This window comes from Hoplias malabaricus, chromosome 12 (assembly GCF_029633855.1).
Source record: "Hoplias malabaricus isolate fHopMal1 chromosome 12, fHopMal1.hap1, whole genome shotgun sequence".
NCBI lineage: Eukaryota > Metazoa > Chordata > Actinopteri > Characiformes > Erythrinidae > Hoplias > Hoplias malabaricus.
This window is the reverse complement of record NC_089811.1, coordinates 39,371,035-39,389,060: the sequence shown is the minus strand read 5'-3', so window position 1 is coordinate 39,389,060 and position 18,026 is coordinate 39,371,035. Positions and strand designations below refer to the sequence as shown.

The following is an 18,026-nucleotide window of genomic DNA, read 5'->3' as shown; positions in this document are numbered from 1 at the left end:
TTATAGCTCATAAAGTTGCATGTGTCCACAGGTCATACTGAGGTCTCTCTCGTTATTTCTCCTTTTGACTCACATACTACATGTCCAAAGGTAGGTAAACACCTCTTTTAATGAGTTCTGCTACTTTACTTGTACACCATCATTTATCCGATCACCTAATATCAAAACATGGACCCCCCAACATCACCATCACCAACAATGTTTGGCACGTGTTGTAGCTCAAGAGTATGTGCAGCATTTCTGTAAACACCAATCTCTCTCTCTCTCTCTCTCTCTCTCTCTCTCTCTCTCTCTCTCTCTCTCTCTCTCTCTCTCTCTCTCTCTCTCTCTCTCTCTCTCTCTCTCTCTCTCTCTCTCTCTCTCTCTCTCTCTCTCTCTCTCTCTCTCTCTCTCTCTCTCTCTCTCTCTCTCTCTCTCTCTCTCTCTCTCTCTCTCTCTCTCTCCAGTGTCCTGTCTGGCCAACTTGAGGGCATGTCTGTGGAATGCAGCCTGCCAGTGTGTGAGAATGTCGACATGCAACACAGCACTCCCTGCACGTCCTCGAGGAGTTCTGATCGCCCACAACATTAGAGCCATAGTACTGAGGACTCCAGCAGCATTCATCACGCTTCAGTTAGGACTGGACATTTCCCACAGCTACAAATTAAAACGTCATGTAACACTGCAAAACACTACATCAGCAGCAGAAAAAAAAACCCACTACGAAATTACACTGAGCTAGAGAATTCAGTCATTGAGACAAAATCCAATTTGCATCCAGTGCTGCATGTTAAGCTGTGTAGTAGAAAAATGAGGTGAGTATGAGCCTGACAAAAAATTGCTGCTGTCATCAGCTACAAACTTAGAGCTCTGTTGGGCTGGAACTGAATGTGAGGAACTGAATGTGCTGGTATTAAATTTTAAATTCTCTTTTTAAAAATCTACAAAAATGATCTCTGACAGGACAAAACCTCATGACTCCTCTGTGGTAAATAGGTTTCTTTTGGTCATTCACTGGCAACAGGCAGTAACAATAACAACAAAACCATGTTTTACAATCCCATAATAGCCCACAATCTGTATTTTAAATGGTCATAATATAAAAACAAAAAAAATCAGCTATTCTTATCTACACTGCCCCCCCCTGGGTATGTATTAAGGAGAATCTGTACAGTTTTACTAGCTCCTCATCTAAGTATCTCTAAAACAGAGTGGCTTAAGAGCAGATGAGGAAGAGAATTGAAGAGAAGTATGTTGCTCAATCTCATTTAAAGTGATAGGCACTGACTGCTTTTCTGAACATGGCAATTTAGAAAGGGGTACAATGGTACTGTGTTGTTTGTTCCTTGTGTCATTTTGACTTGAAGAAAAGGTGTGCTATTTGTTCATTTTCCGTACCTGCTTCATCCGACTTCACAGTCACGGTAGGTCCGGAGCCTACCCAGAATCACAACGTGGGTTACGTCATTTTTAACAGACCATAGTTGTAAGATATCAATGACTACATACACATTAGTCTCCAGGGTCTGGATGAGCCACATAAAAACATATTACATATAAAAACATATAAACATATTTTTCCAACCAAAAGATATGTAGTTAACTGATGGTTACTAACTAAACTCTGAAGGGATTTGTTACCTATTCTCGATTCAGTCACGGCAATGAATTTACACTGTCAAGTGATTTACATTTGATTGCTTTAATCTTCATTCCATTGCCTTGTATTCATCACAAGACATTCACGTCCACAGCAAAGCAAGAGAAGTTAACAGTTAAATGTTTGTGTGTGTGTGTGTGTACATCACAACTCCATACAACATCCAGGCCATCCATCCTCTCAGCTCTTAGGAATTCACCAAACAAGGAGTAAGGAGAAGCCAGGTCTCCAGCAGAGTTGCCCTCACGCTGCTTCTGATTCCACTAACACCACGTCATCTTGGAGGAATCTTTTCTCTTCCCAGTGATTAAAATACTATAGAGACTTAGACTATGTCCAATGTGTCTAAATGTGCGCAGACTTCCTTTATAATAAAATGTGCATCATCCATGGACACACAGAACTTGAATTATCTCCATAGAAAAGACTGATTTGAAATGCTCTGGAGCAGCTCTCAGATCGTCATATCCAGTATCATACATCAACAAGAGGGACACAAAGCCACACAGCATTGGCTTGTAGAGTCCTAACCTGCATTCTATGGCTAGATGGAGTAATTACAGGGTGCTATATGTGAACTTACATCAGTACCTGGTCTCACAAAATTTTAAATGCCATCTACTTCTCACAGAAATGCATTTAGTCTAAATAGCTTAGTCAACAGATTTGAATTCAGAACAAAGACACTGAGTGTCAACACACTCACAGCACTATACTGTACACTCACGCAGCAGATAAATGTTAGTTAAAACCCTGATCATAGCATTTTTGACAGATGACCTCTGATTGCAAGTGGCTTGCCAAATTATTCTTCAGACCACAACATGCTTAGTTGTTAATTATGTGAACTCCTGATTTGATTTATAACCAAAATAACTAGATATTCATTTGGAATGGTAAACTCAGAGGTATTTTCATCAGCTACTTCCTTGCTCTGTGAAATGGTCCACCAGAGAGTGTATAAAGCACAGTGCTGAGCAAAGCAGCAGCCTGGAAGTCAAAGGGGCATAGCTCTTGTTTAACCCTGTTTAAAAGACGCTGAGAGGAAGAAGAAATAGTCTTGGTGTGGAAATGCAGTTGGGGAGAACAGTGCTCTAAGGGGATGAGCTATTATGAATCCATCATGAACATAGGGAAGAAATAGTCCCACGTTTTTATTGTGACAGGGAAAGAAAGAAAAATCCTTCAGGCTATCACCGTCCCTGCACAGTTCTGGCTCACAGTGGACGATCTAACAATACAGAATATAATCACGGATGAATCACAACTAATACCTCTTCACACGTGAACTCCAGAGAATTTCTAGAAAAACTCCAGAGTATCAGGTCCAGAGATGTTCTGGAGTGGTTGTTCACACATGCAGCCCTCAGTGGTTTTCTGCATGGTCTGTGCTCTCACAGCAGGAGATGAAACACATGTTTAGGCGTGGCGCATTGCCTGTGCAGTGCGTGCAAGAGAAACGGCGGAATATTTCCTGCTCCATTCTCACATGTGCTGACTCTGACTGTCTTTACTATGGCGCAAGGAGGATAAAGTCCCAGTAATGTCAGAGACAAATGTTGAGGGTGGTCACATTTACAGCTCCTCCGATTAAACTCAGGAATATTTCTGAATTACTGTGCATGTGTCATCATCCCAAAGGTACTGAATCAGGCTCCATCACTCCAAAGAACACAAGTCATGAACAAGTGCAAGAATCTCTTTTAAAAAAAGACCATCCAAGCACATCTTTACTGCATTGATTGTGCAATTCCAGCTCTCACACCTTCACAGGCGGTCCATGTCTGCTGATGCCTACTCAGTCACTGTTGTTCTAGTAAACCACTATTTTCTCTAAGTTCAGCTGTGTCAGGTTTCTGTAAACATCTGCAGCAGCAGCGCCCTCTTTTTTATATATTTGTTGGTTTGTTTGTTTTCCTCAACTCTACTCTGGAATAACACGGATGAGTTTTAAAATTCACCTCATCACTGTTTCAATGGAGTTTAAATAGTTTGAATGATTGTGTTTACTGCCTGAGGGAGCTGCTCCTCTGGGCAGGTAGACAGCCGTCCTGCATACCTGCTATCTTCAAAACAACTTCTACGAAACACCGCTCTCTAATGGGAAACCACCAAAAAAAGAGCACAAATCTCTTTGACACTGGGAAAACTATTAGATTTGATTTGTGTCAAAAACCTAAAAACTAAACTGATTCTGAGAACACAGAGAACAGGGTGAACACTACTGAAAGTGCAGAAAAGGTAATGGAGGACATTGCACTTTGCCAGGAGTAAAAATAAATGTGTCCAAAGAGCGTGCAAGGAGAAACAAAAATCCAGCTGAGAGTAAAAACACACTTCAAACCAAAAAAGGGAAAGATCTGTATGGTATTCTTTATTCTTTGCTATCCCCTCAGGCTTATCTGGCCTTGCTGAATACTGCCTCTTTCAGGTCTGACTCTTTAATTCCTTCTATGAATACGAATGTGAAGCAACTCTCGCTGATCTCCAAAACAGGCAGTGCACTTTATCTGACTGATTTACTGAGGACACTCGTATCACAAATAATATTCTAGAAAAGTAATCAAACAGAATGACAAATAAACAGCAGAGATCTTCTTACCAGTTCGTAGTTAGCAGCAGGAACACAGGACGGAGAGACCTGGAAAACAAAGAAAGACGTGGTATTCAGTAAGCTAGCAAAAAATGCACCTGGATGAACTTAGAGACCACTATTATTCATGTCGGTGCAGAAAACATTACACAACAATCCAAGAACGTCTTTGGAAGTCATGAAATACTGAAAGTGAGCAACTGCTTACAGTCATTTTTAAATGATATGTGACTATAAGACCTAAGGAATAGTTCACTCATTTAATAATAATAAAAAAAAATCTCTAGGTATTTGTATAAGTTCACACACAAACACAAACAAATCAGAAAATTTCACAGAAACATCTACTATATATAATATATTACATTGTGAACAGTGTGCCGTATGTCCACCAGGCAACTTTAAGTTTTTCAAAGAAATCTACAAAAATATTTTTCCATGCTTCCATTTTTCCAAGTTCAGTCTTAGATGTTGGTTGTATTTGGCTTCTTTTTTGTTTGTTTGTTGATCACAATTTGAGTAATCTCAAGTACAAAGTCAGAAACACTAGTCCATCTCAATTGTTTCAGTCTCAATCCGAAGCAAAAGTAAATATGAATGCTTAAATTTACTGTTTATCTGGTGTAGGCAGTTTAGGTTTTGCAAGGTTGTTATTGTGAGGGAGTCCCATTTTCACAATATTTTCATCATGTTTGGAAAATCTTTTTTTTTCTAATTATTTTCCATTGGATCTCTCCTTATTTATGCAAGAGGCATATCTTAAATCATCACCTGAAACAATGGACAGCTGACGACTGTAATTGGCATTCAATAAGTGAGTAGTATTCTCTGTATAATGCACAGTACATTTCACTGGGCAGATGCTAAATTTACAACCAGTGTTCTACAAATGGAGGTAATCAGCAAATCAGATGCAACACACAGACACAGCCCATTTTTCCACTGTGCAAATAAGATTGGGAAGTCAGTGATGTTCAAAAATGATTTGCTTTGCAGGACCCCATGATCTGCTGAGGGCCAGTCTAATAGGATTAGAGCTCTGGCCACTGCCGTGACCAATCCTTATGCCTGTGATGAACAAACGACCACTGTGCTCCCTAAACAGGTTGGAGGAGGATAATGACTCGGCCAGCAATGATTAGAACATGAAGATGAAATGTTTCAGAGTTGATGTGGATATGAAGTTGAGCTGTCTTCATACACCCAAACACACTGCAGCTCTCTGCCGCCACTGGAGCTGCTCACACAAGCATCCATTCACTTCATCTTCACGCCAGGGTCAGGACAGAGAGGTAAACAAAAACAAACTGTCCTGAGTGTTACTGCCCTGTAAAATGACCAAAAATGTCCATTTAGATGATCACTACTTGTCAAATGTTTGAGGACACATCCTGTAGACATGACTGATTTTTATTCAAGATTTAATGAGTTTCACATGCAAGAGATTTGCGGCTGATATACTCTTTGCCAATATGTGGATGTTATTGTTATCGATCCGATATTTGAACTTCTGCTGATATTACATCATTAACTTGGCACTTTTCTTGTGCTTGTGCATGTACACTGACGCTTGTAAGTACACAATGAAGTCTGCCATGTGGACGTTATTCACAGTTTCCGCAGAGAAAAGTTTCTGGGATTAAATTCTCCATGGTGAAAATTATTTTAAAATATCAGTGTCGCTCAGTACACACACACACACACACACACACACACACACACACACAGATAGTGGTGTAAACACACACACAGCAAGTTACTCTTGCTGACAAAACGATACTCTCAACCACAACAGTGCAAGAGCCCTTCTTATATAAAACACATAAAAAATGATACAGAGTCATTCAGCATCTGAATTTATTACTGAAACACACTGATAAACAGCTACAAACACTCACTCAAACACACACTCTCTCTCTCACGCTCTGTGCTGCTTTACGCTGCTCTCTCCGTCGCTTTCCAAAACAAACCTGGTGCTGCTCTGATTAGCGCCCCTCTAGGAACCATTCATGCACAGAACATGCTTCAGTAGAGAAATGTACAAATACTGAAGAAAACGATTGCCCTATGGCAGCCTATGGTAAAAATAATTTGTTTTGCTTTAATCCATTGTGAATTTGCTTTAATTACAAAAAAGATACAATTATCGCTTATTAATATTCGTATCGGCTACACTAAGGTGCTAATTGTCGGTTATTGTATCGGCCCAAAAATAATCTAAATTGTGCATCCATAGACATTGTTTAAGATCATTTTTTAAAGTATGAATGGACGAATTGTGTGTTATTTTATGAAGGAATCAATGGAAATGAATTCAATAGATTTTTTTAAACAAGACTAACGATGCATTGAAGTGAACTGAATGTGACTGAATTAAATCCACTGAATTAAATCAGTCTCCAAGGGTCAACTCATAACTGTAAATCTTAACTGAACATAAACATCATATACACCAAATTTTAATATAGCTGTATTAGCATTAACATTCAAACACTTTGAGATGATGTTTACATGCAGTTATGAACTACACTGGACACATGAACATACCTGAACTTCATTATTTATGACACTGAAACAATTCCAAGCTCACAAAATCTAATATTAAAATCTTCCTGAGCAAAGAAAATAACAAATAGTGTACAAACTTTACCCAGCACAGCTGTACCTGACACATAAAGGAGATATAGGCAATGTCCACAGAGTATTCCAGTCTGGATTAGATCAACTCCCTGTACTGGCTTTAACACAGTAATATATAGAGGTCCCACTAACGTATCATTTGCATTCAACTTTGCTGTGTCCATTTCACAGCAATTTTTGGCAAGAGATTCATAAATCAAGGCCTCTACAAGATATTCAAAGGCACAGATTCCTAATGCTGAGCTCAGGCCAGATATCTTCCATCCTTAATGGAAAAGGGCCATAACATTTCTTTGACCAAATCCTTGAAACAGGAGTTCTAATTCAAAATCCATACCTGAATAAATTAAAGTTTATTATGTGGTTGAATGTAATGAAAATGTTTGCACTATATAGAATGTAGCCATATCGGCGGGTGACGCCTTGGGAAGCACAGGCACAGAACAAACACTTTTGGTTCTGTTTGGAAAGAGATTTAAGTGTGTTCTGTATCAATTTAAGGATTCTTTAAAAATATTGTGACTCACAAATCGTTTTAAACAGCAATAAAAACAGCTCTTTATGGCATTACAAAAAAATATTAAATTAAATAAAAAATAAAAACCATCATTTTGGCAGCTATAGTTTAATCATATATAGTTTAAAACTGATTGGGGGTCCTACATGTAAAACCTATGAGCAACAGCTAGTTTTGTTTGATGCTAGAAAAAGAAATTATTTTGCACTTGTCTAAATGGCTCCAAAATAGCTGAACTTATTCAAGATTCTTCTCTTAAAACAACATCGAGCATGCTATTAAGTGTATTATATTATTTTAGAACATCAACAGGATGTTTTGAACTTAGCCGGGGCCACGAGAAATAGCCCAGGAATGACCGGCGCTTGTGTTTGATTTGAATAAAAAGGCTTCTTACTGAAAGATGTTATTTCAGCTGAGGATGTGGGTGTGCAAAACACACAAACACTACACAATGTCTAGCTTACTCCCACCGCAAGGATCAGCTTAGCTAAACGAACCATAAACACCACAGCTGGAACAAGCTCTAACAACAAAAGTACTGATAAGACCAAAACCTTTGGTTTCATTACATGGTAGATAGGGAATCTCTAAACCTAAAACATACGGAGAAGTGTTAAATGTGCACAGTTTTTGTGAGAAGTGTGAATCAGGGATGTTGATTATGAAATATTGTAAAAAAAAAAAAAAGCTTCTGATTAAAACATAGCTATTTATCATCTTCTGTCATCAGCCTCTGCCTGCACTCAGCCTTCCATCTGTCAGCAGCCTGACTCATTGTATGCCTTCACTTCTACTCACACAGGCTGCAAAATCACCAGCCCTGTACTTTTCACTACTTTTCACAAGGATCGTACTCTAGGACTTGACAACAACCAGATACAAAGTTTTAGGAAATGTACCATATCAGCAAAGCTTGCAAGAGGATTCAAAACATTGTGAACCCACTCTGGGTGTTTGGCTTAACGCTAAGGGTGGGCTAGATGGGTAGAGCATCCAGAGTTGTGTTTTGTGAAACAATAGGGCACCATTCAGTACTGTAAAATATTAGAAAGTGCCTGTTTCTGTAAGCAAAGCACCAATTTTACCCAGTTGTTAGCATGTGAATTTTGACTTTGAATTTTGATGTTTTGACTAATTTTGTAGTATGATTAAAATTGACCTTAGTCTTTTAGAAAACTAGTATTGACCAATAGCCACTTCTTCTCAGCCAGTGTAACTGTGATCATTCCTTTGGCTAAACCACAATTACCATCTTGAACTAAGACTCTTACTGTATCAAGAGCTTAGCGTATGATCCATAGTTTATCTGAGCTCAGAATTCCTTCCCCTGGTGTAGATCTGCAGGCAGACCCACGTTGATGACAGCTTCTCTACCTGCAGCCTATAACCGCTCCAACACCTTTTTTTTTAGTCCTAAGATCTGGTGCCCCTGTCGTCTGTGAAGTCTCTGGTATGTCTGGACTGTATCATTTTCCTTTTCTTATGTTGAGGTTCCGTTTAATCAAATCAAATGTGGGCAATGATGCTGCGATGGACTGATGTTGGTGTATGGGCATGACATTACAAGCCTTTTGTTTTTGTTTGTAAATTTTGTTTGTTTGGCTTTCAAACCAACATGCTCTCATGTTTTTTTCTGCAAGGGATACCATCTAGTCAACAGATTCCCAGAAGCCACATTATCTACAGAGTAGGGTTGGGCAAAATGAAGATATCAGTTTTTTATTTTCTCCTCCTTTGCCTGTAGGATCAGCCTTCTGGAAATGACTCTCAGCTACGGCTATTCAGAATCTCATCAATTCTCATCAAATTCCGTCCGTGGAATATTTGTTCATCTTATGTTACCGCTTTAGCCTGATCAGTATTGCAGTGGGGTTAATGACTATGTGGAATCTTTGGATGAAAGGAACACACCCTGGACAGAATGCTAGTCCTCCATGGGGCATTACACACTCAAATCTGAGGACAAAGGGAATCCACTTACAAAGGTGTGTTATTAAATATGGAAGGAATATTGAGGAGCCAGAGGAAACGCAGGCAAATGCAGTTAGAACACACAAAACTGCTCACACACAGTGACCCGAGTCAGGGATTCAACACGCAACCCCAAAATGTTGGAGCTGTTTGGCAGCTTCACTGTGCACCACTGTGAATTCAGCCTGGGTTGCCTAATATTTCTGTTTTTGACCTTAGCCCTTTAGTTTGTTTTTTCTGATTATGAATGTCTACAATAACTGTCTGCCTGCATTTTTAAACACAATTGTAAGCTTGCTCCAAATAAAGTACTCTGAAAATGGATTCATCCCCTGACTCTCAACTGTCATAGTTATCAGGGTGTACTGACCACCTATATTCATTCATTCATCCGTTGTCTGTAACAGCTTATCTAGTTCAGGGTCGTGGTGGGTCCAGAGCCTACCCGTAATTACTGGGCACAAGGCGGGAGGTTGGAAACACACCCTCCAGTCCTTCGCAGGGTGACTTACCACCTATGGGTTTCACCCCAAAGGGAGCCTATGTTTAATTTGATTAATTGTAGTACAGTTTGTTGGAATAAAAAGGCATAGTTTTGTTTTTGGGATTGGAATTACGAGTGTCAAAATATTGTGAAATTCCATGTATTGTGAAAACATCTCCATTGTAATATAATCATTGTGCCATACTGCCCACCCCTACAAAATGTCTGATTTAAATGGACCCGAAATATGTGCTTGACTCTCAAGCACAGTACATGACAGTTTTAAGTCTGTGAGATGCACAGCTTGTAACCCTTAACCCCAGAGATCCTTCTGTGTCAAAACAACAAGGCCTTTAACAACATAGCAAGATTAATACTGCGGGGAACAGAAGGAGTTGCACCCACACACATTACTGAGATTCTGGAGTGTGTCGAGCTGTCTTTCCCACAGAGCTTCTGCAGTTGGCTTGAGCATCTCTTGTGACCGAAAGCCACACATGGTCTTCACAGACCATTTACAACATAGACAGGTTCCTTTCAGCTTTGAGCACAGGTGAATTCTAAAGTGGACAACCACTACTCCCCTATTCACTCAGCACAATGGGAACAAATGCAGGTATCTTATTTAAATATAATATTGACAGTTAATGGTCTCTTCCAAGTGTGTTGAACTGTATATTATTGTTATATTATTGTTAGCAGCAGTTGGTGACTGCTTTGGCGTATCTCAGAGAAAACACATTATATTCTTCAACCACCCTTGGTAGCTTTGTTTGTCATGGAAAACCTTGGCAGACCCAACAGAACGTGGGCAATGCACCGCTTACTACTGTAGGAAAAGAAACTTGACTGACACAAAAAAGGACCAATAACAAGTTTGCTATTTTGGCATGACATGTGGGGGCAGACTTTCACATCAGACCTGTAACTGAGCCAGTACAAAATGATACACAGAAGTTCACAGAGGTACAGATGGCCAATCAGAATGCAACTGACTGAATCCTGAGAGTGAGACCGTATTTGTTCACTGAAAGCATCAAACTTGCCATCAACTTGTGGCAGGAGCATCTGTGGCTGCAACTAAGGGAGACCTAGTTAGTAGTTTGAAGTGGAAGTGACAAAAATTGGGGGGTGGTGAGGGGGTCATTTAAAGTGAATGACCACAAACTCATCACGGTGGCACGATGGCTTAGTGGTGAGCACATTCGCCTCCCAGCGCTGGGATCTTGGGTTCAAGTCCCATCTGGGTGGAGTTTCCATGTTCTCCCATCTGGGTGGAGTTTCCATGTTCTCCCAGTGTCTGCGTGTGTTTCCTCCGGGGGCTCCGGTTTCCTCCCACAGTCCAAAAACATGGAGGGTAGATGAATTGGCTCCTCTAATAACTGTCCTGGTGTGTGAGTGAATGAGTGTGTATGTGAATGAATGTCTGTTTGTGTGAGTGAATGTGTGTGAGCCCAGATATGGATTGGCACTGTGTCCTGGGTTAAACCAGTCCTCCAGGTGGACGGTCGTTCCTGGTCGAGAGTACGCTGTGTGCGTTTGGCTGCCGCTTCTCACCAGTATGTGTGTGTGTAGACTGAGCGTTCTGAGCAGTGTGGATTGTAAAGCGTCCTTGGGTGTCTAGAAAGGCACTATATAAGTGTAAAGATACATAAATACTGAGTAAACTTGTAAACAACTTTATTCTGTGGTAAAGGATAGAGCATTTCTCACCACAGGAAAAAAGGCCATGTTAATGATAAGTACAGTTGATCTGATTCACTGAGCCTCCACCTGCAAGGATCGGAGCACCCTGAAGATTTATGGTGAATATATAATATTCACTAAATTCTCACACTGTCAGATGTAACTGCGCTGAAGTATGTGCTTCCTACACACAGCACCCCTGAGACTGAGTATCCATTTATCTTAACGGCATGACTATGGCCTAAGGGCCAATCAGTTTTAGGGTTGACTCATATGCACAATAAAACTTCTGACGTGCTTCCTGCAGTCTCCCTTCAACACTAATTCTGTACTAATTTAGTCATGATAAGGTAAAGTTCCCAATACACACATTTTCCAGCTGAAAATAACTTCTTTAATTTGTTTCTATAATTAGTCTAATCTGACTACAAACATAAAGCCATGTGCCATGGAAAACTAAAAAAGTTTAAAATAAACAAGCAATATTGAACATTATTACTGATTTGAAACATGCCATACACTTTACACTCTCAGCTTAAAGAAAAAAGCTGCAAAAGAAACCCAGTTAGAATTTATTGAAATTGCGATGATGATAAACAAGACCAAGGCAGTAGCTCCACCCATTCATGCTGAGGTTATACACAGTACTTCAGCTCTGAATACTTGTTGAATGAGGCATAATAAAACAGATCAGAGGCCATTTAATATTAAAAACACAGAATTATTAAGTACAAAAAGAAAGATCATGCTAACAACTTTCAGGAGCGCCGTGATTTCCTGAAACCAGTTGTTCTGAACAGGACTGTTTAGACAGAGTGAGAACAGTGCTGTGGTGTTTGATACTTGTGGCAAAGCATATCACAGAAGTTCCAACAAGACCCCAATAAACAGTGTTTACTTGGTTATAATAAGTTTATAACCCTTTAAGTGGTCTTCAGTGGGAAAAAAATATGAACAAAGAAGAAATAAAGAGAATAATTAAATAACTCATTGTTGTAAGATTTGATTGTGAAACCCAAACTTTTTGACCAAACTGCCGCAGGTTTCTGACTTCATTGATGAAGAGATAAAGAAAAAAGAAATAACATAAACTGATTCAAATTACACAATAAAATGATTAAAAGACTGTTTCAGAATAAAAACAAGCACCCTTTGATACAATGCCTGTTTTGCTTTGCAATTGGACATTTTTCCTTCTTTGTCTCTAACTTGGCTAATCATAACTTGGCTAATCAGTTGGGTGGGATCAGGGGCTTTTGGGGCAGAGAAGGGAAAACGGTGCGCACACATAAAAAAAAAAAGAAAAAAATCCCAGCCCCTTGTCTGGCATGTGGTGCAACACAAAGCCTCAGTATTCTCTTTTGTGAGGGAGAGTGAGCAGGAGAAAGAGAGAGAGTGGGGTGGAAGCATTTGTTGATACTATCAGGGTGTACAAATGAGTGGTGTATAATAAGGGGTAATTATGTTTTCGCATTCCTTACATGCTTGTGTTAACTAAATGAAACTGTGAGCCATCGCACTGAGAAAACTGGGGGTCATGTGCTGACCATTCTGTTACACTCACTCTCCAGGGAGGACGCCTTCTTATCTTCAGTTCTTCACCCCCTCAAACTCTGCCAGTTGAGGCAAGTCCACCACGATCATGTGCTCATGATGCTTCTCCCCTGTCCCCTGAAGTGGTCGGCAGGAAATGAAGCTCAGTTGAGGTCAATGCCACAATGTGATGTTGGATCTGAACACTTGAATAAACATATTTTGAGCGCTATTATATTTATCCAGACTGAAATAATCCATGCATCTGGTGCCGAAACGTGTTGCCAACCTCCAACATTCAAATCATATCCAGCCGCTTTAGTTGAAAATAGAAGCACTGACCAATAGCAGGTAAGGTGGAGAGTGCCAAGAGAAAGGAAGGCATGGATTTATTGGGTATTAAAAATAGCCATGGGACAGGGTGGACAGCAAGACCGAGGGATAGGAGACCCTGCATGAGTGATATTTCACCACTCACCCCTCCCTCGCGATTCCTCATGTTCCACTGCTCTCCCAATGAAAAACATAAGTCCCCCATTGCTTTCTGCAAATGTTTCTGGCCACAGAGGTATGCTTACATTTTCAATATCTCTTTATTAGTATAGTTAAAAGAAAATCAGAGACATTATAGTCATGCAACATAGTGTGTATATTTATGATGTCAACCACTTGGATATATTACCATCATTTCAATAGTTAATGCTCCTGAAAGCCATGAAGTAATAGGCAAATAAAGGCTCCAACGGCATTCTGGCATGTATTTTATTAGGGAACTGAGTTGAGGAAAAAGGCTTGTTTCTTAAAAAAGCAAATCCAGTGGAATTCCGTGACCTGCCCCTGCTATGTTTACAGTCCGCATGATGATGCTAAGCGCAGTTCCAGTTCACATAAACGTTTTCATTTGTTCTCCAAACAGGACTAAGTTCAGTTGTTGGAAACAAAATCTCCTTTTTGGTTCTGAAAGTATAGCACACCAGTCCAGACCCTTCCAATGCTAGAGAGAGAGAATACAGTCACCAGCATTATCTTCTTTACATGTAAACTTATTCATGATATGCCTGCTGGCCTTAGTGACTGGAAAACAAACCAACCGGGGAGGCAGGATGTGACGTTCACGCACAGAGAGAAGGGAGCGCTTCCCAGAGTTTTCCACATAAAGAAAGAAAGAGAGTGTGGGCCAAGAGAAAGGTTAATCTCCAATCACAAGGGAGCCTTAAGAGCAACTGAGGGCAATTACTGAAATGCAATCCCACTATAAAATAGTACAAAAGGACAATAAGCGGGGATACAATCAGCCAAGTGGCTCCATGTACTCAAAGCCACTAAACTGCATTACACATTCCCATTCATCCATGCTATCATAATTAAAGATTAAACGTATTTCGTCTACATGACAGGCTAACTGCTGACCATTCTAGGCACCTCACATATGTGTGTATGTGTGTGTGTTTGTGTGCTGACAGGGAACTCTGACAGGTTGAGGCAAGCCAGTGGTATCAGCCAGTCCAGGTGGCACTTAGCCCACTGGAGTGGAAGAGTTATGAGCTAGAGAAAAAAACCCTCACAGGCTGGTGAAGACTTGCACTCTACTTTTGGAGACTACAAGCATCCAGAAGAGTTATCTACAACATCACTTCAGGGTCAGCATGATGAATGTGCCCCTTCCTCACTCACTGAAGAGCAACTCAGGGCAATGACACAGACACATACACAAGTATAAGCTCTACTTGTGTTATTATTGATCAGTTGTACAGATAAACAAGCCATAGGAAAACACTGTATCTCTATTTCACAGATTGAGTATTGTGGTTTCAGTGCATTGCTATGGTTCATTACATGATCAATGGTTAGCATGGTAGCTAAAGTGAAATAAGAACATCAAGCAGCAGTTCACTTACAGGCAACGCATAGACAATTCGTGAAAACAACTGTCCTCACAGCCAAACAATCTCCTCTCCTGTTTGTGTTCATTCAGAAGCTCTGCAGCTTTTAAGGTAAAATGTTTGAGTAAGAAGCCTATTGTAGCTTGTTTGTGTTTATAGCTTAACTTGTTTGTAGGTATTTGTTTAATGTTGAATTACCACAGAAACTCATTTGCAACTTGATCTGTTTAGTTTTGTATCACTTTCAGTATTTTTAGTAATCTTCAGTCAGTTCCACCTTAAGTAATGTAGGTTGCTGCATCTTTTAAGGTGGAACGGTATGTTTGAGTAATAAACATGCTGTAGCTTTTTAATGCTTTATGTTTAACTTTCATCCACTGTTTAAATGACTACAGAAACTCATTTGTAACTCAAACTGTTTATTTTTGCATCACTTTGGGTCTATGTTTACTTCCATGCACTTAGCGGTCTCCTGAAAATAGAGTGAGTTCCTCCTTAAGTAATGTAAACCTACAAACAAAAATAAGTCAATAGTACCCACCTATGGAGCAGGAATAGAGCTCCCTTATGCTTTTCAATGTTCAGAGGTCTCGCCACCGTCCAAAATACTCCAGATGGCATTTCTCAGCCGTGCCTGAGCAGGCAACGGAGGGAGAGAGTTTTTTAGTCAGTTGGGACCAAGACACTAAGTGTGTTTCCCATTTACCAAGCTAGGGCTGTGTACAGAACCAGACTTTTTCCAGTGCGCAAACCGACCTGAGATCTAACAAACGGTAAAGAAACATTCTCTGAAATGTATAAAAAGTGTATTGGATTAAAATCATAACAATCGCCTTTGAACAGGGCTGTACACTAAGCTACAGAAGTTTACTTACACTACAGCACAAAGAAAATCAAACACAATTGAGCCCAACAAGGGTCTTTTCACAGATGTGGCTGGAACAACAGCTCACCGCCTGATGGTGTATATCAGTGCAGGGCTGCTTTTCCTGGCTTTATTTCTCTACCAGGCCCATAAATCAAGTGCAAAAGCAAACAAGTGAACACCAGCTCTGTCCTGAAACTTCTGAAAAGGGCCTGCTTTCTATAAACATTCCTCAGGGAGACAGGGTCTGATAAGAGGTCCATGCTCATGGAGTTTAAACAGGGTGAGGTCTGAAGAGGTCTGTATGTTGTTTGAGGTGGGGAGGGGGTACCAAAGTCTTCCCATGCCCCTCCTCACCTCCTCATTTATTGGCGCGCAACTACTGTTCCCAAAGACATTTTTCACATTGCGTTCAACCGTGCTGGGAGTGGTCTTCCCTTTGCATGTGCTCAAGAATTCACATCACTAGAACTTCCTAAAGAACACGAGGTCCATGACTGCAAGACCTAAAACGGAGAGATAAGAAGAGAGAGGTGATCCACCGCAGCCTCTAGTTTTGGCCTGAGCTGCTATTCAGAAAGCTGATCAATGATCTGTTGGCGTGACTGAAGTGCAGGATCTGTTCCTAGATCAGTAGTCCTACGCACAGGTCATCTGTGAATATAAGCCCAGCGTGCTTACCATCAATCCAGAACATCATGAGGCTCCTGAGGCATTGTTATACAACAAGACCTTTAAGCTGAACAACCCCTCAGCCTGGCTCTCACATTTGTAGCTAAGGATGTATCTATCACAGACAGAGCAAGACACAGGCAAGGATCACACAGAAATATAGACATGTGTATGTCTGCAAACGAGACAGAAACCAACCCTCACAGAGAAGGCAGTTTGTCACTTGGCTAAGTTATGTTTAAAGTCTTCAGTTTGCTTCTTGAGGTTATCTAAAGATTATAACAAGTAATGGAAGCCTATACATTAAAGTAGCATTTGCCAAATGCATGCATTAATGACCACACCCAATATTATGGGCACAGCAGCATAGAACATTTGAAGGCAATATTTAATTTTGAACATTACACGCTTTTCCATCTGTTTGAATGCTGGGAAAACTCTGGTGTTTGTACGTAGCCCTAACTCAGTAAATAGGAAACAAACTTAGGGTCCTGGTGCAAAATGGCTAAGGCTTTTTCTCCATGCATCACTGGGTGAGTCAAGGCTGAGTAATGGTCATGTAGAATGAATTATGGCTGAGCCTGTTACAAAACCACAATGCTTTAAGTAGTTAATGAATTTGGGGTAAACAATGGAATCGTATTTTTAACTATTTGTTGCGGCAACACTGTTCAAAATACATATGTAAATAACATAAATAATATTAAATTAAAAAACACAGAAATAGGATGTCCCATTGTCTGTCTGTTAAACCAAGTGACCTAAACTCACCCCCAGCTGCACTATCTGCTCTTGTAACTGGACTGAACTGTTAAGAGGCAATGTTTACTACAGGTGTCCAAGCATCAGCCCTGTGAAGCCCTGTATGAAAACCCTTCACAGAAAAGAAAACAAGACCGCAAGGAGGGAGACTGTAATAAAAGACTAACTCACGGTCATGTAGTAAAGGAAAACAGCCTCATTTCAGTCAGTGGGAAGTAAAACAGGGACAAGTATCTATGTGGTGTGCAATCACAGGCCAAGCTGCCACAAGTCTCAAAGAGTAATCACCTCTGATTGACCAGCTCTGATCGGAGCTGCCCGCAGCACATGTGGAAGTCATTTAGCGATGTGGTCACCACTCCGAGATGACAGATTGAGCGCTGTGATTGAACAACAGCAGATCTGCCCATCTATGCTTTTAATATTTAACAGGCTCTGGGGGATCTGATCATCTGAATCTCACTGATTGATCGCCCTGAGCTCTTTACATGAAGGGAACAATCCTTAAGTTCAAAACACCATGTCATGCCAGAGTAAATGTGGCAAACTATAAATTCTCACTATTTGCTTTCCATTTCACTCTTTGTGGCCAGTTGACCACACATTCTGCCTATGGCTGCTGAAGAGGTCAGTTAAGGCTGGTATGACATCAATTCCTAATGGCGGTAGGATGTTTTGAGTCGTGGACCAACAGGGATAGGCATACTGTGGGGCTGGCACTGCTGGGTAATTAATGGAGACAATTCTGCCCTCAGCCTCAAATGTAAACCCCTCATCA

At 40.4% G+C, this 18,026-nt stretch overlaps 1 protein-coding gene across 4 annotated transcripts in view; it reads right to left on the bottom strand.

The window, feature by feature from the left end:
• The window catches only part of tns1b (tensin 1b), a 185,431-nt gene that overhangs the window by 76,738 nt on the left and 90,667 nt on the right, over positions 1-18,026 (bottom strand). For all 4 annotated transcript variants that reach the window (XM_066685865.1, XM_066685867.1, XM_066685866.1 and 1 more), the window contains one exon: positions 4,242-4,280. In XM_066685865.1, the coding sequence (XP_066541962.1) occupies positions 4,242-4,280 (39 nt within the window). The remainder of the gene's footprint in view (positions 1-4,241; positions 4,281-18,026) is intronic.